Source organism: Felis catus, chromosome D3 (genome assembly GCF_018350175.1).
Source record: "Felis catus isolate Fca126 chromosome D3, F.catus_Fca126_mat1.0, whole genome shotgun sequence".
NCBI lineage: Eukaryota > Metazoa > Chordata > Mammalia > Carnivora > Felidae > Felis > Felis catus.
Window position 1 is genome coordinate 72343438 of NC_058379.1, and position 27361 is coordinate 72370798.

General features: G+C 34.9%; 1 protein-coding gene across 4 annotated transcripts in view; it reads left to right on the forward strand.

Annotated features, from left to right (window-relative positions):
• DCC (DCC netrin 1 receptor) overlaps window positions 1-27361 on the forward strand; it is a 1150608-nt gene that overhangs the window by 836998 nt on the left and 286249 nt on the right. For all 4 annotated transcript variants that reach the window (XM_045042312.1, XM_045042313.1, XM_019815281.3 and 1 more), the window contains exons 10-12: window positions 11172-11320; window positions 12992-13130; window positions 20010-20059. In XM_045042312.1, coding sequence (XP_044898247.1) covers window positions 11172-11320; window positions 12992-13130; window positions 20010-20059 — 338 coding nt within the window. The remainder of the gene's footprint in view (window positions 1-11171; window positions 11321-12991; window positions 13131-20009; window positions 20060-27361) is intronic.

Consider the following 27361-nt stretch of genomic DNA (forward strand, 5'->3'; position numbering starts at 1 on the left):
TATTGATTCTTCCCATACTGACCATAATACAAAGCAACTCTGAGAAAGGTTGCTGGGATTTAGTTACATTATCACCATGGGAAACACTCCGGGTTGCACATAAGCTGAAGACACCTGCTTCTCTGATGCATATCTATTTATAGAGAACTGACATTTTTGTGTGCAGAAATACAATCCTGAAGTATATGTGAGCCACAAATAAGTGTGAAACAAGCAAGAGGTCTGTGCATGCCCTTGCTGGGAATTTCTGCTTGCAGATCTTCCGTAAGAATTAAACATAAACGTATGATCTACATAAGAACAGTAAAAATAAGTCTATGTGGAGTATTTATAGGGAAGATGAAAGGCTTAACTTCTATGTGTTATTATGACAAAGCAGGCAAACCTCCACTCTTTTATCAGACACTCTTTTGGCCACATTTGGTTTGTAAATGTAACCCTAATTCAGGGCTCCTGCTGTATACATCTATGGAATATTATGTTTCCTATTTCCCTTTCACATGTATCATCTCCTCATGTTCTTCCAACAATCCTGAGAATTTTTTTTTTTTATTTTAGAGAGAAAGTTTGTGGGAGTGTGAGCAAGGGAGAGGGACAGAGGGAGAAAGGGAGAGAATCCCAAGCAGGCTCCATGCTCAGTGCAGAGCCTGATGAGGGGCTGGATCCCATGACCCTGGGATCCATGACCTGAGCAGAAATCAAGAGTTGGATGCCCAACTGACTGAACCACCGGGTTGCCCATCAACAATCTTGAGAATTAAGAAAATCAAATACTCGTTCCTCCAACTGTCTGTTGAGGGAACCAAACTATGGAATAGTTTAGAGGACTTGAGTCCAGATAGCAATATCATCTACCATCTTATTTGGAACACTTGCTTCTCTATATAGCCTCATATAATCCTGGCAATAGCCCTGTTGTGTAGAAATGTTGTGTAGAAAATGATGTGCAGGGTGTTTAAATAATTTGGCCTAACCATACAGTGTTATGGAATGGCGGGAGGGGAGGGGAGTTGTTGATCAAGGATTCAGAATTAAGGTGCTTTATTTCCATTTGTGGTATTTTCTTTTTCACTAGTTATCTCAGAGCTAGTTTTCACCTTTCCATTATTTCTGTCTAGAATTTCTTAAAAGTTCCTGACAATTTCTTGGAATATTCACCTGTTTTGTTTTGTTTTTTCTTTTCTGAATACTTATTCCCACACTGAAGTTTTAGTGTGGGGATCTTCAAATAAAATGGATGAATTTTTTAACTTTCATCAAGTATCTTGAAACACACCATATTTTTAAAAAAACTGGTAGAATATTATTTGATTTGTGGATAATGCTAGCAAAATAGAAAAACAAGTGAATAATTGAAAATTCTATGCTTCTGGTTGTTTCCTCAATATGAGATCATCAGTGGTGCCATCTTTAATTTAGTTTATTTTGGAATTCTTCTCATTATCTTTACTTAGAGGCCTCACTGTTGGAAGCCTTCCCCAAGCTATATGGTTCTTCTCTCTTTACCAGCTTGTAACTTCTATTCTGAAAAAGCTAATTTCGAGGCCATTACCTATCAAACTCATTTTTGCTGACTTATCAGATTCTTTCTTCACACCTGAACTTCCTTGTCCTTTTTCCATCAGTGCATCTCTTAATTGTTCTTCAAGAAATATTCTTGACGAAATTACCATAACCATTTCTGATTATAATTTCTAAAATTCTTATATAATTCATTGTCTGCCCAGAGAGGTTTTAATCTTGGTTATATATGGTCTGTTGTTCACATCTAGGTGTTTCCTGTGTGTGTGTTTTCTCTGTCCTACTAAATTCCTTGAAAATTTCTATCATAATAAAATATTTCATAATACTAGAGGCAGCACTGTATCCTAAACACATAAAACCTATGAATAGACTTTAAAACCAGCTGGTACTTTTATCTAAAATGAAATGTAACATAATGGAAAGTAACCCAACCCAAGCTATTCTGAAAAAAATTATAAGGGAGGAGAAAAAATGTATGATTGAATTTATATTACATCTAGCCTTCAGTAACATGGAAACTTAAACATATTTGGCTAAAAACTTAGGTTTTTAGTTTCAATGTTTGGTATCTTTCAGACAACTTTTCTAGATCATAAAAACAATTGCTTTTGACATTACTTAGAAACCTCCAGTTTAAATGGTTTGAGAACTTAGGTTTGAGACCTCAGTTGTGCCATCAGGAATCTACATTTTCCACTACACTTTACATTTCTACGCATTGCCTGTTTTCTAAAGTGAAGTTCAAAATACTTGGCATACTTCACCAAGGCTATTACTACTTGACTATGTCAAGGAAAAGCCTGAGCTACCCCACTGAAAAGACCTTATCTTGAAGTCAATTTCTGAAATCACTTTTGTTATCAAACTGCTTCTAGTTCTAGGATGAATCACGAGATTACTTTCAGTACTATTTTTTTTTCAGAGAGAACCATTAAAGTTTTTTCTACTACACTGTCAGAAACATCCATCATTTAATATATTAGCATATATGTGTATACATGTGTGTATATATAAGGAATATGTAAATCATATATATCACATGTTATATGTGTGCATAGATATCTACATATATTTCTCTATATACACACAATGACATAGTTGAGTATATTGTGACTTAGCAGATACCACCTATTAAAACCCTAAATAAAATGCTCAGGTAATAACCACTTCCTCTAACCAAGTCTAGTCAGACTTCTGTGGTTTTGTAATAGAAACCTACCCCATAGTTTGTGCTTCCTTCTTGCCAAATTACTGTCATATCTCCTAACTATGGATAGTTCAGTCAAGAAGGGGTTTCATTATGTTAATAATTACATTGCCTGCAGGCTTTTTGATGTTGCATTCCCCATACAAAATAGAAACAGATTTCATAGAAATATCATTAAAGCTGTTAACTACAGGAGGAAAAAAAAATCAAAGAGGCAATCAAAGCATGCACTTTATTATCAATAAATGCAAATTGTTTCAGAAATGACTTGCATTTGAAACAAGTTCAGTGAGATTGGCAATGGAAGCCGCTGCTTAAATAAGAGCATTGTGGTCTAAATCCATTTAGATCACTACAGACAATTACTTAGATCTTTTGCTGCCCATTTTAAACAATGAACTCAAGAATCATTTTTAAATTAGCAAATGAATAAGCAAATCAGGCTCAGAATTTTGGCCTGAATTGAGGACATGTGAATGATAGGTCATTATCTGAATGATAACATGTGATTTTTTTTCAAATGCACTAGTACTTTAGTTCTTAAGAAAAAAAGAGGTTTGGTAGCTGTTAAATTGATGATTTAGGAAGAGTAGGACACATTGTACTATACAGTCATTTTGAAAAGACTTTAAATATTCAAATGTTCAACTACATGTTCTCTGACACTAACATTTGTCTTCATTTTGGACTTCCAGCTGAGAAACATCAGTATAATGGTGAAGAGACATCAGCCTCATTCAGTATTATGAAGACAGTGGCATGTCTTGATCCTTCTAAAGCTTTTTCTATGAAAATCTTATATTTACATTCTTATTTAGAAGGGATTATTTAAACTCCCAAAATATTTTTAGAACCTTATAGTTGATAAATCATAATTTAGATTTTAGTCTGATTAATGCAAATATCAAATTACATATAGTAAAGAGAAGTCAGAAAGGTAGACGGGTAGATAGATTTTGGAATATAAACAGCAAGAAAAAAGAAGAAAAAGAAAACCAGAGTGTTAATTCATATATGCTATGTAACTTCTTGATCAGCAAAAGCTCTAACATCTTGTAAAACCTAAAATATTTGACAAATTAAACCAGATTGATTCAAATGCCTTTAAATTGCCCATGATTTGGAAAATGAGATGGACAGTCTATTTCGGAAATATTTTTCAGCTTTAGAATTTTATTAAAAGTTGAAGATGTCTTTTTAAAGTAAAATTATTGCTATATTTCCCATCAGAAAGTAATTCATAATCATTACAAATGAGTTAATAATAAAGAATCATTGGTTTTCAAAGCCAAAAGAAACAAGAGATATCTGTTCCATTATCTGATCCATTGGGAGCTACTTCTTGGGGAATCATAGATCCTAATGATGGAAACTTATGGACCCTACACCTAAAAAATGTACATGGTACATTCTTGAAAGTGTACATACACTTTCAAGCACTCTGTGGACTCCTTGATGCCAATGACTGATCTTTATCATAAGTAGAGTAGGGACAAGAAACTATACCCGCATCTTAACAAACTATAGTTCATTAAACTGATACTTTCTCCACTCTTCTCTCTCTCTCTCTCTCTCTCTCTCTCTCTCTCTCTCCTCCCTTCTCACTCACTCGCTTGTGTGCATGCACACACAGTCTCTCACATACAGTACAAACACACATCCTGTCTTCAATATGATTATATATGATAAATGATGCTGTATTAAGATTCAGCTAACTTTTATGTGCCATTTTGGGGGTTAATATCCAATAATATCTCATGATAGAGTTCTCTGTTATGCTATAAATCTATCTATATAGTCAGAAATTACAGTCCCCAGTGCAAATAGTGACATGTAATATATATCATTTTACTCCAACATAAGTATTTAATTTGTTCTTAGGTACAGGTGTTATAATGAATTTCTACTGGAATGCAATATTGAAATTTAAAAAGGTGGTTGGTTAAGCTGACATTGATTGATGAGTTACTTGCATAGATTATGCATCTATTCTGAAATCTTGCCATTCTTTGAAGAAATAGGTAGCTCAAATAGAGATGAAGAGAAATTAGATGCATTTTGCCACAAAATTATTGTCCAACTGAGGGGATCAGTGAGGATTATTAAAGACATCTTGGAAATGATGAGCAGTTAAGGCCATTAAGTTTCTTGACTGACATGCTAAAACGTAATGAAATGGAAGGCTGAAGCTGTTAACAGTATTGATTTCTCATATAATTCCCATTGTTGAACATTTTTGTCTCTCTTTTTCCTCTTTCTCTCCTTCTAATATGTATATAATAAATCACATATGTAAAACCAGGTAAGCTATGCTTAAATATATAGATACAGACCTGAATAAATACACAAATTTGTGTGGATGTACAAAAATGTGTACATCCACAATTAACATCAACACAGTATATTATCCACAGACCTATGTTTGGGCTGTAATTCAAAAGGAAAATATCAGGGAATTCACAAATTTGAATTTATAGCACTGTTGTGAAGAAAAGTAAGCGTTTAATAGCTTATGTGAAACAGTCTTGACACTAGCCAGGAATGTTGTAAAGAAAAATATCCCATATGCAAGCAGTGTTTTGGTCTGATAATATGATTAATATATCATTTGCTAGTACTTTTTTTTGATGTTTTGATGTTATATTTACTTGGAACAATAACAACATTATGGTATTTTAATTTTAATATATGATAATGTTAAGGAACAATGCAATCAGATCATAAAATAAATTCTATTTTAAAACATAAAGTTAGGGGCACTTGGATGGCTCAGTCAGTTAAGCATCGGACTCTTGTTTTCTGCTTAGGTTATGATCCCAGGGTCATGGGATTGAGCCCTGCATTGGGCTCCATGCTGAGTATGAAGCCTGTTTAAGATTCTGTCTCTCTCCCTCTGCCCATTTCCCCTCCTCATGCTCTCTAAATAAATAAATAAGTAAAAAAATTAAAAACACACAACAACAACAAAAATTCACAAGTTAAAGTAGCAAACAGTTTGGTATTAAGATGCAATCCTTGGAAGTAGAAAGTGGAAGTGGACAAGTGGAAACTTTATAAAAACAAAGAGAATGTTATCATTTGGCTGGAATTGGTGAAAACATATACTCTTATTTGTGCATGCTTACACTAAATGCTCTGAATGCTCTTTTTTACTTCCTATGTCTATTATCTCTGTTTAAAATTCTGCTGGAATCCCAAGCACATGTTTTTCCCTGATACTGTCTGATGACCAATAGGAAGGGAGAATAATTCAGTTGGTGAGCAGACAATCAGAGTAGGCACTACCAGTGAGAACTGACCAAATTATGGTACTTAACCACCTGATGGTGTCCTGTAGGTAACCAAATTATATATGCATATAAACAAATTACACAGTGGGCAAAGTGTACCTAGGTTCACATGCATACAACAAACATAAATATACCAACCTTAGTTCTTACCAAGTATGTTAGAAAAACACTGTTTTCTGATCACTTGTAGTAACAATCCTGAATTAACAAAATCAAATGAGTTAGACTGTTAGAGTAGCTGTTTTTATTTTAGGCTTGTTATTTAGGGTAACATTTGGTAATTGTATATAAAGTCATTCATTTGACACACATTGAATATGTTGTATATGCCTAACATTGTGCATATCCCCGTGAAAAAGACAACTGCTATTATTATTTGGAAACCTAAGGGGAGAGTTTTGACCATTCTCCTGACCAGGAACCTGGATGCTAAGCAGCCCTTGGTGGGTTCAGCAGGGGAGGAGTGTGGCCTATTGGTAGCTTTTGTGGGGATGCTGCCTGGAGCTGTGGACATCCATGTAGGCTGTCTATTCTCCTCACGATGCCTGATGAAAGTGGCTATGAGGTTGTCATATCTGATTGTGACATACTCAAAGAGTCTAGTCTGGCAGGCTGTTGACTCCCACCCCCATTATGCTAGGTGGCACCCTCAGCTTAGCCTTCCAGATTCACAGGTGTCTGGCTCTTCTTCCCATTACCCCTTTGTATTCCAGTGGAACAGAAGAGCGGAAACTTCCCAAACATTGCCTTCCCTTCCTTTCTCCAAGAAAGGGAAACCCACTCATCTCCTGAGCCTTTTGGAGATGGGAAACTTTCCTTGAAGGTAACATCTCACAGCAGGAGTAATAGCTCCCAACATTCCAATGGATGTTGGCCATTTTTAAATCTTAGTCTTGGATTCCATAATGAGCCATTTTTTTTAAATAGGTAATGCCTTTTCAGTTTAGCCATAGGAGACCAAGAAGAGACACATTCAGTTAAAACTTTATACATCACTGGGCCACAGGGATATATGCTCTGTGAAATTTCAAAATCCTGGTTATGTCACACTTAACATATAACTTAAGCAGATCACTCAGTCTCAATTCTTTCTTTTGCTCCTTTCTTTGTCTTTCTTCTTTAGAAAAATAATAGATTCCAAATCAGAAAACCTTCCTTCTAGAAATGTTTACATTGTCATTGTGAATATATCAGTAATCATAGAAGCATACAAATTCTAGTGGTTTTTTTTGTTACTGTTCTTTAAAACATCCTATTTTGAAAATCCAGTTGAACAATGTCAGTGAGAAAGTTTTTATTTTTCTTTTTTCCCCCCATGAAACAAAATGTCTGGGTCAACATAATACAGTTCTAATTCTATCAATGTGAACTTTGTTCAGTATTATCTACTGAAGTCTTCTTTGTGTAATAAGGAATTTTTCATAGAAAAACTACCCCTTCCTGGAAGAGTACCAAGATGAAGGAACTCTCATAGAGTGTCTGTCAGAATACAACTCTTTGGAAGCCAGAATCTTCCCTATGGAAGAAAGGACATAAAAGGGGAATGGAGAAGACAAAAACAAACTCTGGAGAGATGGATTAGAATGGGAGGCATCTCTGTCAAGTCATGAAAAATGCACCTGTGTACTTATATATTTGAGTATATATATATATATATATATATATATATATATATATATATATATGTGTGTGTGTGTGTGTGTGTGTGTGTGTGTGTGAATGCATTTGTGTATGCATAAGTATATATACATTCTTGTTTCTCATTCACCAGAAGGATCTAGCAGCAAGACAACTAAGCAGCAGTGAACAGAGCTGACATCCAGATCTTTGTCTTGAATACCATTCCCCACTAAAAAGAATGAGAAATATTTAGAGACATGTTTGATTCCAGAACTGGGGCAGGACCAAGATGAGCCTGGAATATATTATGCCAGGAAGACAAAAAGTTCTTCAATAAATGATATGTCATATTACAAGGACAGAGGACCAACTTAAAGAGGACCCCACTGGCCAGATTTGAACTTGACAATTTGAACACCAAAATGTCTTTAAGACAAATATGAATTATAGACCATAAAAAAGTAGAGATCCATGTGCCCATACCAATAAGAGATAACATAAATAGACATATGGGTTCTTGCTTATAATAGAATGTAGTATGCCAAGTGGCTAATTTGGAGGAAGTGCTTGAATAGAAACAAAACAAAACAAAACAAAACATTTTGTAACCACCATGCTAAAAATTGATATATCAAAACTATTAATAGATGCTAATTCTAAGAGAATTTGATAAATAGCATGATATTTATATGGTCCTGACATAGTATCTCCCCACAAATTGCTTATTGGCTATAAGCAATGGAGAGGGGCTTGGGGTGGGGGGATCCAGAGGGACCAGTTAATGCTACAGTGGAGAAATCTGGCAGCACCTTGACCAGGTATTCAGGACTAATATTACCGACCATGGAGGGAAAGAGGTCTTATGCCTCTGGACATGATCCCTGAGGTATAGACATCACTCATGTCTCATTTGGGTCTAGAATGCATAACCTAAATCCAACATGAAGAAACAAAAACAAAACCCAAATAAAGAATATTCTATGAATTTAAAAAAAGGGCTAGGGGCACCTGGGTGGCTCAGTCAGTTAAGCCTCTGACTTCGGCTCAGGTCATGATCTCACAGTCTGTGAGTTCAAGCCCCAAGTCGGGATCTGCTGACAGCTCAGAGCCTGGAGCCTGCTTTGGATTCTGTGTGTGTGTCTCTCTCTCTGCCCCTCCACTGCTCATGTTCTGTGTTTCTCCCTGTCTCTCAAAAATGAATAAATGTTAAAAAAAATTGTTTTTAATGAAAAAATTAATTAATTTAAAAAAGGGGTATAACCTTCAAAAGTATAAATGACCTAAAAGATAAAGATGGATTTTGGAACTGTTCCAGCTTAAAGCCAGCTAAAGAGGTTATGGCACTGAAATGCAAACTTGACCCTAGACTGGATCCTGAACTGGAGAAGGAAATGCTATATAAGTTACATTATTGAGTCAGTTGACACAATTGGAATGCAGATGAAGATTAGATAAAAGTGTTGTACAAATATGAAATGTACGGAAGTTAATATTATTTATGTACGAATTATGCTTAGGAAATATGCACTAAAATATTTGGGAGTAAAGAGCTATGGTGTGTGTAACAATGGATTCAGATTCTCTGTCTGCCTCTGTCTCTTTCTATATATATATAATAAATATGTAATATATATGTATATAGGGAGAGAGTATATATACATATATATGTATATATATACATAAGTGTATATGTATGTATGTGTACATGTACATACATATGTATATATGTGTATCTCTTTTGAATGTATGTATATACATACATGCAATGTATATATGTGTATATGTATACACATATGTATATATGTGTATCTCTTTTGGTAAAGTTTATTTGAGACAGAGAGAGCATGCATACACAAGTGGGGGAGGGGCAGAAGTGAGTGAATCCTAAGTAGATTCCACAGTCAGGGCCAAGCCCAATGTGGGGCTCAAACTCAAGACCACAAGATCATGATCTGAGCCAAAATCAAGTGTCAGACACTTAACCAACTGAGCCACGCAGGTGCCCTGAGAATATATGTATATCTGGGTAAAGGGAATACAGGTGTTCAACATAATATTTGCATTCTTAAATTTTTCTGTAAGTTTAAAATGATTTTCAAGTAAGTTTGTGAGAAGTTGTCATTTGTTAAGATGAAAGAAGGCAAATGTCAATAACAAGGATACTCAAGCTTTGGGGACTGGTGGGAAATATGTGAATGTGACATAAAACACATGTTTCTGATATATAAATATATACATATTTTCCCACGCATTTTTCTACAATGCATGAGCCATGATGCCTTAAGGAGCCTGGGCTCCATGGAATCAATTCTGAAAAATGACTGATCCAGGGACACAGGTGCAGCACTGATCTAAGGAGTTGTGTTATCAGATATCTGTCGGCCACAGTTTCAGACTTTTACTGTGGATGTTAAGCTCACAAAATTCTATTTAGAGGCCTAAAAGGTGCATCTGTTCAAAGGTAGGTGGGATCTAAGGCTGGGGAAAATATACAGCATGTTTGTTAAAATTGTCATCATATTTGTGATGATGAAACTATTTAATTTAGATTACGATGTATGGCATTTACAATTTACAAACCACATATTTATGTATTCAGGTCTATAAATAAAAAAGTATGCACAAATTCAAAATTTGCAAATCTGGAATTTGAAGGAATTTCTTGACTCCTGACATACCCAAAACTGATCTGCCCTTATGCTATGCTAAGCATAGTCTTCAATAATTTTGTCTGATGTGAATATCATATATTTTGCTGCAAATGTGTGATTTGATAACAGGGTGCAAACAGAGACCCCACCTGGGATGTTAAATGTAACATTGTACATACATCATATTGTCTTTCTAAAATCTGAAAATTTCCAGATCTCAAAACAAATCTGGACACAAGTGTTTTGCTTAAGCAATTGTGGACCTGTGCTATATAATTTATTTAACGAGCAAGCTACTTATTCTTGATTAAGTAAAGTAGCAGTTATGAGAGGAAATAGAATACTAGAAAGTAAAACTGAAAATTAAATCTCAATATTAATTTAAAGGACATAGAATTGGGCAAGATTTTAAAATGCTGACTTAAATACAGATGTGGCAAATTATCCATAGCTGTGCTGTTCATTTGAATTATAAGTAGAATCATGATATACAAGTATTCTAATTGTATTTTCTCTTTTCCTTCTGTAGTTATTATTCATACACAAGCAAAGCCATGCTGGCATAGTGGAAAATTTTCCATACTAAGAACTTAGATTAACAATCCCACTCCTTTTCCATCATTTTCCTAGTAATTTAGACTCCTTGACCAATTTCCTCAACTGTAAAATGAAACACGTAATTTAGATTAATATAAACCCTGTCCTGAATTTCAAAGTGAAATGATTCTAAAATTTATTACTTTATATTTTACTTTTTCATCCCTTTTGGTTCTTAAAGTAGTACATAGGGCTATAATATCCCTAAACTGTAAAAGATGTAATTTTGTTTGTTTTGAGGAAGAGAACCCTCTCATACTAATCAATTTCTTTTGTACACAGTGCAAGTTCCAGGGCCAGTAGAAAACCTGCAAGCTGTATCTACCTCACCTACCTCAATTCTTATTACCTGGGAACCCCCTGCCTATGCAAATGGTCCAGTCCAAGGTTACAGATTGTTCTGCACTGAGGTGTCCACGGGAAAAGAACAGGTAGGCAAGGGAATGGGCCCAGTGCTGCCACCTATTGGATGGTCCTAGGACCAGAGGCATAGGAGGAGATCTGCAAACTCTTGGTCCAGTCCACCATGTTAATTGGACAGCTGATAATTTTTAAATACTGATTATTAGAAACGTTAAGCAATTTAATTGAAATTTAATTGAATTCTGGTTGTAAGAGAGGCAAATGGACAATGAAATGAAATCACTACAAAGAATGTTTTTTGTTTGTTTGTTTTTGTTTTTGTTTTGTTTTGTTTTTTAGTTGTAATAGCTAGTGGCCCGGGCCAGCATAGCCACATTTATGTTAACTTATCTGGTCCTAGAAACCATTTGCATTGTCAGTCCTTGTCTTAAGGATGACTGATCTCTTATTCAAAGGCCTCAGTCAGCTTGCTGCTTTCATTCTATATATTTGAGTTATTTCTGTCCTTTCCTCACCATTAGGTTGTAGTCACCTATCACTTTTCATTGTTTTCAATAAGCCTGACTCCAGAAGGCTACTTGCCTCCTTTCAAGTTGCTTGTAATCTATGGTTTGCGCAGATACTTGAAAACAGGCAAATTAGATTTAGGGGGAGACACATGAAAGTCAGCAATTCTATTTTGTGACATATATATGACTGTTGAGATGTTTACTTCCGGTTTCTCAACCTCACGTGGGAAAAGATATATAGACAAGTGCATAGGTAAATAAGAAAAATCAAGAGCCTATCTTGGGATACCAGAGTTCTCAGGATATGTTGTGAAGCTTGCCAAGCGTACTGTGGTCTTCCTGCTTGTACACAAACTGCATGATAGGGATTTTGCTTTTTAAAGATGTTTTGCAACAGCCCTATTCAGAAATAGTTCAAGTCCTAGGTTATATTGAGCAATAGGAATTACTAAGAGCTCCTTCTATACAATCATTCATCCTGGTTTTTTTGTTTGTTTTCTGTCCCCATGCTATTTAGCCCTTGTTTTCAGCTTTCCATTCTCTCCATTTTCTATACATTTTTGTCTTTCCCATGATGCATTTCACCAATCCACTTAAAAAAATTCAGAAGTGATGCTACCTGAGACAAATGTGAGTGTGAGCATCATTGTGGAGAGCTAATAATGGGTCTTCTACAGCAAACTGGCTCTGGTTTCTCAATGACCTTCACCTCCAGTACCTCATTTCTGCTGCTGTGACGTACTGAAAACAGTTCCCACCCACCTCACAGCATTGTGAGAGATAAAGATTATGGAAAAGTATCTGTCAGTTTCAAGAGCCATAGGTATATTTCAGCAAGGGAAGGAAGAAATCCACTGTTTCTTAGTGAATTATTCCATTTAGGGGAGAGGAGTAACGATCTGTTCCCATGGATTCACAGGTTGCCTTCTGCCCGTCAGTATCAGTGTGGGTGGAATATTGCATACCATTCAATGTATTGGGTGGTGTTAAACACATTGGAACTTAATGACTGTAAAAATACCATGGTGCTATTTTAACTAGGAGTCTACAGAGTGGTTTGGAATTTAGTGGGGGAGTGTGTGTCACAAGTTAGGTTTTACAACAACTCATTATAAGGCTAGAGCGTGGTTCTATGAGTAAGAGTCTAATATCCAATTCACTGCGCAGAATGGATGCCATTTCTGCTTTAATGTGCCTCCTGAATAACAGTTTGACATTTTATGTCTCCAGAATATAGAGGTTGATGGACTATCTTATAAGCTGGAAGGCCTGAAAAAATTCACGGAATATACTCTTCGATTCCTAGCTTATAATCGCTATGGGCCAGGAGTATCTACTGATGACATAACAGTGGTTACACTTTCTGATGGTAAGTGTTAAATGGTGAAACTTGACTCACATATTTGATAGTAATGAAATAATACTGCGTGTATGCCATGGATTGCATGTTTAAGGCCTTTGAACTAAAATTTAATGGCATATATTAGCATTAATTAAAAATGTGGCTACTTCACTCAAACTATCTATTATAGTTAAATCTAAACTTTCTTTCAAAAGGTACATTATATGCTCTGTGTCAGGATTTCCTAGTGTTGCAGGATTCTTTACCACAATACCCAAGATTCGTTGTCTTGCTGCTTCGAAGAATGAAGAGGTGGACACAAAATGAGCAACAGGCAAAAGTTTATTAGAATATAAGATTAGAAAGGAGGAATAGTAGGAAAGCTCTCTTTGCAGAGAGGGGGCATTTGAAAGTGAATGCCCAAGAACTGTAGGCAAGGGTCCTGCTTTTATAAGGTTCTGGTCAACCCTCCCCCAGCCTTTCCCCTTGTTCCTTCTCAGGCTCTACCCTTATTGGCTTGATAGCTCTAGGTGCTAGGTTGTCAATTCCTGATTGTCTGGTTTCCATTGTATGAGGGGTAGCCTATGGCCATACTTAGGTCTTTTGTCAAATTCCTGAGGGAAACCTGAAGGGAAAACCTGAAATCTAGAATGGGTGGGATCTGTTACATTCTTAAGAGGAACCTTATGCCTGAGGAGGTGTGCTGTGGTCAGACACTCCTCCCAGCATTGTTCCAAAATATGTGTTTTTCTCCACCCAGGGACCTCAGGTCCTATCCTTTCCCTCTCTGCCAATTTTATCCTGTCTTTTCCTATCATATTAGCAGGTTATCTTCAAACGTGGGACTACTCCTAAGAGTTCAAATTATTTTTGGGGGGTGGTTTCTTAATGTCTGTAAACACTGACACATTTGTGCATGTGTGTGGACTAATTTACATTGGTGTGCTTCTTTTTATTTCTCATTCTAAAGAGGAGTGGATGACTAAAGGTGTAAATGATGGACAGCCCTCCTATGTATACCTCTTAATTTGAAAATATGTCATAAGATTTAATACCTGAAATAATCCATTATTTCAGGTATTAAAACTAAATATGAAAGTGCATAATTTTAGCTGTACCTTGCCCAACAAATGAAACATTAAACATATTTTCTTAAATGTCATAAAAGAGAGGAAGAACTCTTAATGAAAAAGATGGATTTGGCAAAGCAGTAGCAGAGGAAACTAGACATCTAAGAAAAGGATAATGAAATGTTGGGAAATTTAATGACAAGTGAAAATAAAGGACAGCAGAGTATATGATGTGGGGCTAGTGGAAATTCAAGCAGGTGTAGAGATGCAGAGATGGCCTCTATGAATATTAAAAAGGCAACAAGCTATCTCTTTTCAGCAGTGGTTTCCATGTTGTTGTATATAATTCTATAAATTATTGATCTGCTGAATTTCAAGGGAAAAAAAGACTTTACCTTGTGATTCCTGAACCAATCCATCATTCTTTAATCTAGAAAAGTATCTGGGCGGATATTTCACACAATATCAGTGGAATGAGGAAGGTCATGCATGTTATTAAGGACAGTGCAGTGAAGACACAGGAGTGATGCTCATTTGCAATTTCAACTTAAAAAAATTTTTATGTAACACCACTTCAGCATCGTTTTTAATGCCCATCCATCTGATTCTGTTATTGAAGACGGAATAGAATATTTATTGGCAGAATAAATTACTTCACAACTTATAATTATAAAAATAAAAGGAAAACAAATGAAAATGAATATTTTACATAATTTATGTAGATTTCATTCACACTCTGAACTGTAATACTGTGGCCTTATTCTCCACTTTGGTTTTAAATGTCATAAGTGAGAGAGATAGATTATTACTCATTAGTCCAAGAATGATTATCTCTAAGTGTTGTAACAGTTAGGACTTAGAAAATGCCTGTCACTAAATAAAAGGATTTCATGACCCTAACCCAGCAAGCATCATTGTACAAAGGATGCCAACTTCTCTTTATCGATGCATTTGATAGGAGAAAGCAGGAACTGAATGGCCCCTTAGAGTGGGCTCCTGAAACTTGTCTGCAATCTCCTTCACAACCAATTCATCTCTTTGGATTTCCAACAAAAACCCCTGCACTCTTGACTTTCTCTCTCTTATTATCCACTCCCCTTCTTTTTGCTCATGCTGATGTCTTCTCTCTGTTGAAGCTGCCCATGCTGTAGTCACACATCCTACAAAGATATATGTTTAATCACTTTTCGTAGTCTGCTACTTTCTAGTCCTCAGTTGTAAAGCTGTCTTCTCCTTGACTTTCTGGATGTTATAAAAGGGAGATGTTGTGGAAATTAGATGAGCTAATCCATGTAAGCACCAAAAATATGAACATGGCATATATTTAAGTGTTCAATAAATATTATCTATGACAATGTACGTGTCACTTTTTCTCTGTATACTACACGTTCTTTAATGTGAAGAATGCTGTTATGTCCATCTCTGCATTCATCATCTCAGTAAATATTTACTGAATTAATCAGATAGCTAAGCCAAACAATATAATTGTTTTTATGTGTAGACTTATCTTTAGAACTTTCCATTTATGTGACTAATTTAATAGATGACTGTGCCTAAATACATGCATGTTATTGAGGGCACCATGTTTCTTATCAGGTCAGAGGATAGCATAAAATTGATATTGGGACCAGAGAAAAATTAAATAAAAGCAAAAATGAAATACAAATAATGGTTTTTTCTTTCTGAATTAATTATCCAATGGTCTTCTTGTTATGCTAAAATGCTTATAAAGATTTCTGTCCTGATAAGCTCTCATCTCTAATTTAGCCTGCTTTAATTGTGTTTCTGGGAAGAAAAATTGTTTTTCATTCAAATCCCTCCACTTACTGTATCATTTGTATATAACGATCTGCTTCTTTAAACCCTTTGAGATGGACATCAGATTTAGGCAGTCTAATAGCACAGAATGTAACTAGTTTTACCAATTTGTTCCCAAATATTTTCTCTTGAACCAGTTGATGAGTGTAGGTCATTAAAAGATTTTATGAATCAATTAATATTTATGAGCTTCCATGTCAGCTTGCTCTGTGCCCATAAGCAGAGGGACCCAATTTCATAGACAAGCTTAACTATAAGAATGTGCTTTTTACTGTTATCACTGGTATTTATTGAGTACTTATTAGTACAAGGCCCGGTTCTAATCACTTTGCATTAATAATCTTTAATCCTTATGATGCTATGATTTTTTCTACTTTACAGATGACAAAACTAATATTAGAAAGAGGTCACAAAAGCTAGCCTGGTAAGCAGCAGAGTCAGATCACAAGCTAGTAGGAAAAGAAGCAAGATTTAATGTGAAAAATCTTGAGTTTCCCTTATTCTATAATGAAGTTCTTATATCAATTGCTGAAAGTACAAAGCTCATAATTATATATGAATTATTTCAATCCATAAATTATGTGTACAGGACAGCACACATTTGGTAAGGGGAGGAACTCAAGTACCTGACTCTATGGAGATTGATTTACAAATGTGGGAACTTTATCTACTATACAGAATATATCATCATCATATGTATCAAATCAGCATGTTTCACCATATTGAGGGAGTTTCTAGACTGAATATCTCTGATCAGCCTTAACCAACCTATTATAAATGATAAATTGCTTGACATTTTGAAGAGAAAACAATGAACCATGGCTTTCCTCTTTGCTTCATGAGACAATGAAACATCTTGGGAAGTCAAATAAAGAAAAGCTCAAATAAATGTAGATCCTACTTCCTTCCACCAAGCATCTAATCCTATCTACTTTATCTATTTATGTCTCAGGAATATGGGAATTGATAGAGGGAGGGAGTGGGGATTGACAACTAAAAATGCTGTAGAATAAACTCTCTACTTTTTTCCTGATTACATAAGTCAAGAACAGCCCATGTGCTAGAAGTTTGTGAAATTATATGATGGAGCACTTAGCATTTTTCAGTTGGTGCCTATTTTAATTTTCAATGCTTTACAGCATAATTTAAATATGGATCATATTAAATTCTTCCTCATTGTGAGGATGTCAGTCTGTTTAGTTTTTCTGATCACACACATTGTTATTATTTCCAGCCTACTCTAATACTTCGTCTTTTACAGAAACAGAATGTAGAGATGGTCTTATTAAAGCCTCTGCATTCTTCCCTTTCCTGAAGACTGGGAATGTCCACAGGTCTGTGAAGGTAGTTTAGGGAAGTCCATTTCATTATTATAACATTTGAGAAGAGTCGAGAAGATAGGAAATTTGCCAAATGCAGAAGAGCCCTTCTGACTATTTTAGCTATAGAGAAAAAAATCTTAATATTTTAATCATAGTAACATGAACATAGAATATAAGATAAAGGAATGAAAATTTTAGAGATGAGTTTTAAAGGAAATTTAGCTGTAAAAAAAAAAAAGACTCTTAAAACTCCACAATAAAGGGCATCCAAATGTCAGCAAACATGTGAAAAGATGCTTCACGTTACTGATCCTCAAGAAAAAGCAAATAAAAACACTACATACCTACGAAATGACTAAAATGGAAGGGATTCAGAAAAAACAAACGTTGGTAAGGATATGGAGATTCTGGACATTTGCTACATTCTTAGTGGGAGTGTAAATTGGTGGGATCACTTTGGAAAATTTTATCATATGTATATTTTTCCTTGTTTACATATGTATAACCCCCATAGAGGTTTTACTTCTACCAGGATTTCCACTGCTAGGTATATAAAGGTATATAAAGAAGAAAATGAGTGTAGTTGTTTGTCAAAAGACATGTACAAAAATTTTCATAGATTTAGTCTCACAGTCCTAAATCTAAAGTAGTCGAAGGCCATTCATTAACAGAATGAGTAAATATAAAATAGAATAGTCGTATAATATAATACGTAGGAGCAATAAAAGACAAACAGAAGCACCAAAACTACTGCTAGATGCAACAGATGAATGAATCTCAAGAAATAATAACGAGTAAGAGAAACCAGCCTAGAAATAATAACTGATTTCATTTTTAGTAAGCTTAAAAGCAAGCTAAACTAATCGATGGTGTTAGAAGTCAGAATAGTGGTTACTCTTAGAAGGGTATTGATTGGGAGGGGACTCAAATGAACTTTCCAGGATACTATATATTCTAAATCTTCATCTAGGTGGTGTTTAAATGCGAACACACCCACACACATACAACTGTATCCAATCGTGCATACAAGATTTGTGCATTATACTATATGTATGTTATACCTTAATTAAAAAAAATAAAACTGCAAAAAGAAAGCTTGTTATGACTAAAACTCTAAGTATGATAAAAAGTTTTATTATTTCTTATAATCTCTCTGTTAATTAATTAATTCAATGCATATTTGCTGAATGTGACACTCTATTGATACTGAGGATTCAGCATCCAAAGAAGCAAAACTCCTGGTCCCTGTGGGGAATTATATTCTTTATTTGAAAAGAAATATAATATGAACTAAAGTAAGTTGAATAATAAAATCTATTTATTAAATTATAAAATATTTTTTGAAAGGATTATTGACCTAATTCATGAAAATAAGACCAGTGAGTGTTATTTATCACAAACTACATTGGCCACAGCTTTTATCAAGTACTAAGATAAGAAGTTCAAAATCAAAACAAAGTGATTGAAATTCTTATGGTGTCCAGGAAGGTCCAAGAGCTAATATTTAAGTAAGTATTTGTTTTTTCATGTAATCATTGAGTCAGTAAATATTAGTTGAATGTCAGTTTGAAGGCTGTAAAGATTAATGAGACATATACCCTGATGGTGAATACTTTCAGAAAGTAAACTCAGAGTAGGGCATAATGAATTCAGGGGAAAATACAAGTACCCTATAGAAATATAGATATTGTCCAAGTTCAAGTTAAAGAAGGGGCAATGTGACAGAAAATGGCTTTTAAATTCTTGAAAATGCTTAGAGCAATTCTTCTCTGTTAATCAATTTGTCATGAACAAATAGGGACTATATTTTACAGATTAACATATGTTAAGCATTTATTGAATGCTACTTCTATTTCTTTTGGGGGGCAAAAAACATTGTTTATGATTTATCCAAGACATCTAGGATAGTGTCTTACACATAATAGCTGTTCAGCGAATGGTTGTCTTTGAATTATTCACACGATAGAATATTCACTTTTTGATATAGTAAATATTTATTACAAGTATTATAAAGAAATTTGTATATATTCTTCCTTTTCCCATGAAGGAATCGGGCAATCAAAATGCAAGCAAGAGAAAAAAAAAAAACAACAGAAAATCTACAAAGAAAAATAAACTGCCTTTTTTGTTCCTGGAATTGACTCACCGAATGTTATTTGATAACTTGCTTGCATCTGTGACACATAGGTTTAATTACATACAGATAAAAAGAGGGATGTATTTCATCTTTTCTCTTTTTAAGAGATAATAAAGATTGCATTAAGGGGATTAAGCAACATGACTGACCATTAGAATGACATATTTTATAATAAAACCATGCAGATCCTGAAATGCACAACATCTTAAGCCTTTAAAACCACTCCAGGAAATCTCCGGTGTGTTTTTATTGGCTTCTCTGGGAAGGTAATAATAAGAAAACTGTAATTAAATGGCAGTATTTGGTATCACGGCAGGTGCTTTCTTACCAAACAGTTTTGGGGGCTCCCTATATGGATAACTGGCCTACCAAGTAAGAACAAATAAACAGATGCAGTTATTTTCCATCTCTCCAGGAAAATTTTGAAGTGCCACCTGGATCAGCCTACCTAATTATCATCATGAACTGTGAAAGTCATGCTTTCTTTTTTCACAGAGGGTTGTTGTTTCTCTTTTATGACTTTAGCAGTAACCACCTCACCTTGTTTTATTCCTTTTAGTGCCAAGTGCCCCGCCTCAGAACGTCTCCCTGGAAGTAGTTAATTCAAGGGTAAGTCATGGAAAGTTTCACTATTTCAGTGCTTACATGTGTAATTTTCACTTACCCATTCATTCACCTTCTTGGGAGGCAGGGTGGTTTCCATGTGAAGAAATGTTCCAGAACAGCACAGGGAGTGAGTGGCATTGATTCCGCATCTTCTTCAACCACACTTGAATTAATAAAAGGAAACATTTGTTTACTAACAGCACACAGTTTTATGAATGTGACAGTGATTAAAGTCTATTCCATCAGGAAACAAAGATGTCCATTTACCTATAGTGGCTACATAGGACATAATGTGTTAGAGCACTTGAATGAAGAAATGAACGTCTTCACGTTGAGAGAGGTAGAATAGAGACTTTGTTTCCTGACAGATTAGTTAGAATGGAATATTTTATCATAATCTCTATTTTTTACTTGTAAATATATACATTGAAGGCCCTTCTTGAGGTCCAATAAGGTTATATTTATGAAACAGTGTTATCCATCGATTAGTGTTTTCCTGGCCTGGAAAGTTGATATAACTTTCAAATGGACTTAAAGTAAGCTAGGTATAGCTGGAGATAAGGAACCTAATGCCAGAAATCAGTTTGCTAGAAACATCTCCTTATTTCAAGTGTGCCTTGGGTTTGAAAATCAGCTAAAGCCATATAGTACAGTGAAGCAAACAAGGATTGGTTTGGCTTGACTCTTTCATCGCTTGGTTGTGTGCTCTCAGGGAAATAATTTCACTATCCCTGAACCTCACTGAGTGGAGGCGGGGTGGGGGGGGCAGCCTAACTGGTGTCTAAGCTCTGGAAGACAGCAGGGAAATTATAGGAGTCTTAGAGAAAGTCATACTCTAGTTTTTATCCTAGCTTTCTCTTTTAATACCTATATGTTATCTTAGAAAAGTCTCTAACCTCAACAAACCTCAGTTTCTATACTCATGTAATTTGAATGTTAATGCTTTCCTTATTGATTTATCATGAGGAAGTAGTAATATAACATATACATAGGATCTAACTTTGTGTCGGTAGCTATTACTTCCCTCAATGTACAATTCCTTGCCAAATTTTGCAGAAATCTCTGATGAAGCCCTGTTTTGTGACTTTGAACAGATTTGCCTCTGTCAAATAAATTTGTCTTTTGGAACAGGTGAAATGTCTCTAAAATTGTTAGCCTCTTTTATTTTTAGTCCCTATATTGGATAAGAACTAGTAAAACAAGTTTAAAATTAGGAGTAAAATAAGTGAACTTAGAAAAAAAAAAAGCTAAAGGAAAATAACCAGAGATAAGTATTCCCTAAAAACTATATTTTTATTGGCAACAACATTAAATGTTTTACAGATGCACCATTCAAATTAAGAGAATGCCAAACCATAGTCAAGTAGATTTTTACAATTATTGTAGGTTGTTAATGAGTGAAATTTGGAAAACACATTTTGATTCTATTGTTTTAATTACTTATTTTTATCAGAGTTCTCACCTGCCTCACATCTTTCCTCCAAGACAGAACATAGAAATTGATACAAGCTATTTATGTGTATGTATGTGTGCTCTTACTCCATAAAGTCTACTCTAGTAAAAGATGAATGTTTTCTTCTGAAATGTGAAGAAGGCATTATTGAATGACCTTGGATGCTGACTACATTTAAATATGGATTTTTTTTTACCTCCCTCAAAGGGGAATTCCTGTTTCACAAAATTGGATTTTCAACAGATTTCTATATGTGTATACAAATATCCCAACCTGTCCTTTTCTATAATATGCAATGCTTGCAACGACCAAATATAAGCACTCCTGTTTCTATCCTCTTGAGGTTATATCTGGAACATTGCACTGCTAGAAAATTTAACTTGTTCATTAGCTTTTTAGAATGAATACAGCAGGCCCAGGCACTGGAAAGCCTCTCCTTCTCTTTGTTATCTTATTTCCTAGCTTTTATGGAAGTACAAATTATGAATTTGGATTATTGAATTGTTACCAAGGAGAAAGAAACTAGATGGCAAAAACACTTTTGTTTTGTTTTTATTCCTGATGAGGAGGAGGAAAAAGACAAAAACAATATTATATTTTGATGTTCTTATGTTTGAAACAAAAGAAAAGTTCTCAAATATATTAATATTTACCCCTGACTATTGCCATTTTAAGAAACAAAATTTATTTAAAAAGGAGTGTTTTAGTTATGTAAGTAGTAGTATTATCTTTAAACTAAAAGAATTAAACATTTATGTCATTCATTTTACTTGAGATTTCTATTTAATATAGAAGAAACAGAGCCATATTTAAAATTTTTTATTCTATATAACATTGCAATTACTGAACATAACTCATTTTTTTACTGACAGTCAATGAGAATTGACTGGTGGTGTTAATCTCTGTGCACACAGATGGCTAGGATTTCTTTCTTTTTTAGGTTTATTATTTTGAGAGAGATAGAGAACATGCACACATGTGTGGGGGAGAGGCAAAGAGAGGGAGAGAGAGAATCCCAGGCAGGCTCTGCACACGTGGGACTCCAACTCACAAATCATGAGATCATGACCTGAGATGAAGTCAGATGCTTAACTGACTGAGCCACCTAGGTGCCCTGATGGTTAGCATTTCTGTACATAAAAGTAAAAATTCACTTCAGTGAATGGTATAAATGACCATTTATATGGTATAAAATGGCCATTTAATGGTATAAAATGGCCATTTAAATGACCATTTATATGGTATAAAATGACCATTTAGAGGTACTTGTTAAGGTTCTGGCTCCCAGTAAGCCAATAGGACTGAGAAATCCTGTTTTAGATTATGTCAATAGTAAGGTTCTTACACATTTAGATAAAAGAACCAAAAGAAATTATGTTACTTTATTGTCCTTAGAACCCCCATACAGCAGATTACCTTTATAAAGCTATAATCATAGAACAGATTTGATTCTCTTTCTGCAAGCTAACAATGAACACAAATTTTGTTCTGAAGAAATGGCTTTACCTATAGATACTAGATTTTAGGTAATAATGAGTCATGATTGTGTGGTTATTTCTCATACTAAAATTTCTTTACAAGAAATAACATCTTCATTAAAAGAGAGAAAATAATGGTTTACACTATGGACTTTAAAATGTAACTGTTTTATTGGGAAAACTTTATAATAATTTTCTTAAGATTTTACTTTGAAATTCAATTATTATTTGAAGAAGTAATTTTTTTTTAATTTTTTAAATGTTTATTTATTTTTGAGAGAGAGAGAGAGAGAGAGAGAGAGCGTGAGCATGAGTGGGGGAGGAGCAGAGAGAGAGAGGGAGACACAGAATCTGAAACAGGCTCCAGGCTCTGAGCTGTCAGCACAGAGCCCAACACGGGACTCAAACTCACAAACCATGAGATCATGACCTCAGCTAAAGCCAGATGCTCAAATGACTGAGCCACCCAGGCACCCCTGAAGAAATAAATATTACAACTTAATTAGTTGGCTAGAATATAAAGCCTAAATTTGTATAGTCTTGGAAGGGCTTATGTTGGTACTTAACCATTTTCCTATGTTCCAATACAAAAGTTCTAAGAATAAGAATATTTAGAGAATGCTAGGATTCAGGATGCTGGGCCCTGGTGCTAGCTCTTTGAGATCTTAGAAAGTCAAGATTAGTTTCATCGATTCATTCAACATTTACTGTGTACTTGTGATATATCTACTATATACTGTATACATACACACATGCATTTATACATACATACACACTGCATATACACCTACTATACATATCCAGTCTCTGCCTTCATGGAATTAATAGTTTAATAGGGAAACATATGAGAGAAAATTCACTTTTAATCTAACCAAATTTGATCTATTATAACTCCTCAAAGTTGACATTATTTTCTCACTGTTAACATGAGAGGGTTGGAGAGACAATCTCTAAAATCTTGTATGGCTCCAAACATCTATTACTGAAATATCACTTGTTAGGCCTTTTCTCAATCATTTTATCTCTACAGAATTAGAGAAAATTGCACAAGTATATTGATTAAAGTATACTGGACTCAATTCACATGTGTTCAGATATTTATTGACTGAGACTATAGGCTGGTTACAAAGAATGAAATAAAAAAATAAACAAAATCCAGTATATCATCAGGCATGGATTCTTGTTCAGGTTGAGGGTTTTTTTTTAATGTATAATAGTGGTTTCCTCTCATTATATCTTTGCACCTCTCTAGTGTTGAAATTCTTATCCTTGGATACCAGATACATCTATGTGGATGTAATTTTTTTTTTTTTTTGCATTCCAGAAGCTAATACCCAGTTAGTCACTCACTGTTTGATAATGTGTGTGATGTCTTAATTGCAACAGTAGAAAAGGGACTGGTGTCTTCTTGTGTCTTAGTTCCTCACTCCCCTGTGTGTCAGCATATTTTGGCATGCTTAAGTAACTTGAAAATTAGTTCACTGATCATTCAAATCCCTTTACTTAAACACTACCCAAAGGGAGAATTAAAACAGCAATTTCCAACTCCAGAAAACATACTGATCATTTTCGCCCCAGATGTTTTAACATCTTTTTTCTTTCTTTTCTCTTTTTCTTCCTTTCTTTTCTTTCTGGAAAAACAACACAAAAAGTGACGTGGAGATAATCTAAGTGCTGTGTCACTGGGTAACCTGAGAGGGGTCTGCTTCTGAAGATGTGGTGTGACAGAATGAGTTTGACTAAGGTCTCTGTCTCCTGCCATTGGACTGGTTCTCTTATCAACAGAACTCGATAGTTAGGTGAACAGCTGAATGAGTCATTTGCGTTTGACTCCCAACTGGGATACCCACTTGTTAGGGACTGTGATGGAAATTGTAAAAGTGAGGAAAGGGGAAAGAGGAAGAATGAAAAACAAAGAGCTGGTGTGAGTTATAATATTTATTTGCAGATCCTCTGTGACCCCCACCCCGCACCCCGGCCCCGATTTAAGGTTTCTTCTCTTGGCTGTCTACAGGGCACTTAAATTCGTACCACTCTCTACTGTATCTCATCTCCCCTGAAGACATACTGCTCACACACGTGTTCTAGATCCTGTTCTTCAGTCTGACCATGCTTCCTGTGAATGCTGATCTCCCCCTTGTATGTTGCACATAGGCATAAGTCTCAGATATCTCATGAAAACAAACTTTCTGTTTGTTTCGCTCCCTGTCATCCTAAATCCTTCATAAAATACACTTTGGCCACTGAGTTATTTGGAGCCAGAGCTCTGAGTCCTCCTCCAACATATACAGTTGGTTTCTGAAATGCATTTAATGTGGAGACAGAGGACATATAGGAGACCTTAGGTGATTCATACCATGCAAAGATAAATTAGAAACTGGTATTTACAATAATGTTTACATTCCAAACTTCACACTGGGGTTTTTAATCATAATACACAGAGAATTTCTGCTTGATTATAGTGTGTGGTCCAGTTATTCATCAATTCAATTCAAATGGATATAGATCTCTTATATTTATTTCAGTTATTTTTCACTGATGCATTACACGAGTGTTCTTTGAGCATAGATAATGTGACTGAAATGGTCTTGGGAAGGGTATGAGGGTAGGAGCCTAACTATAAGGAAGACAATGTTTTCTAGTATTTCTTATAGTCTAGCCTTTCTGTTTTTGCCTAGAATTTGTAGAATATGCTCACTATAAGTTTTAATGTTGTGTTAAAATCAGACACCATGAAATAATTCATGAGAAATCCCTCAAGAATAAAACTATTTGGTCTGTAATTTGGAAGGAACCCACCTTCAGATATCTGTTATCCTGCTTACATTTAAAAAAAGGTACATTTTATTGTAGTAAAATACATATAACATAAAATTTGCCATTTTAACAATTTTTAAGTGTATGGTAAGTGACATAAGTACATTCATATCGTGAGATCATCACCACCATCCACTCCCAGAATGCTTTTTATCTCCTCAAATTGAAACTTTCCCCATTAAATAATAATGGCCCATTTCTCCAAGGCCAAGGGCCCTTTCTCCAAGGCCCTGCCAACTACCATGCTACTTTCTGCGACCTGACTTGTTTTATAAAAAATGAGTGGACTGATTCATGAAAAGAAATGTGATTGCCTTTTACTTTATCTTAATAGAGAAATGAGAACACTCTTAAAGTTTTATATCTTCGCAGGGAAATGAAGGATCTAATGAATCATAGTAGTCAAGAATATAGGCAGATGCTTTAATTGGCTGGGAAGAAATACCTCACTTCCATTATTGATACTGCTTTCAGAATACTTCTGTTTCCAAGGTCCCACGTTTATGAATTATTTTTTTAAAAATGTACTAACAAAACCAACTGGCATAGTTAATAATAAGGAACCAGAAATAGGTGCATGGGATTGTTCTGGAATGACTCTGAAAACATGATTTGGTCACCAGGATCAATTTCATATCCCATCACAATTTAGCTAGGAAACCAGTAGCTAAATTGGTCCTTTGATTTTCTTTTGGAGTTCCAATAAATCAACAGCTTCCAACTTTTTTTTTTTCCCTAGTGAAAACACAGTGAATGGATAAACTCTGATGGGAAGGATATTAGGAGAGTAAAAATAAATAAATAGCCAATTTTTAAATAATTTAAATGCACCATGCCAATTTAAATACATTCTGTAAATAAGCTGAACAAGAGAATACACCATAAATTCAAAACATATCTTCATATCACACTATCACTCATTCTCTCAGAGCTGTTCTTGGAGAGTACTGACTCATGATACTTTCCCAGCAATGATGTTGTATGGTTTAAAAGTTGTGTGAAATATAAGTCCCCTATTAGAGATACTAAAGGCTGTGAAAAGTATTTAACTCTGTTTTGGTCAAATGATTTCTTTATAGATGCCTTTTATACTAAACACTATCTTTAAAACTTTTCCATGTTACTTATCTTGGTAATATCATACACATTCCAAACAACTATGTAGTCCATAAATTGAGCTAACTCATCCCCACAAAATTAATTTAAAATAAAAATATAGGGGTGCCAGGTGGCTTGGTTGGTTAGGCAACTGACTCTTGATTTTGACTCAGGTCATGATCTCACAGTCAGGAGATTCAGCCCTGTGTTGGGCTCCAATTCAGAGTGGAGATTTTCTTTCTCTCTTGCTCTTCGTCCCTTCCCCACTTGTGTTGTCACTGTCTCTCTCAAAAATAAATACACTTAAAAAATAAAATAAAGTAAAACTATAAATTAAGTATAAAAAGAAGAAAAACTAAATTTATAAAAAAACTAGAAGCAAATATAGGAAGAGTCTTTACAAAGTGCCTATGTGCATAACTATGGAATATGGAGTTGAGAATGACCCATGACTTCTCT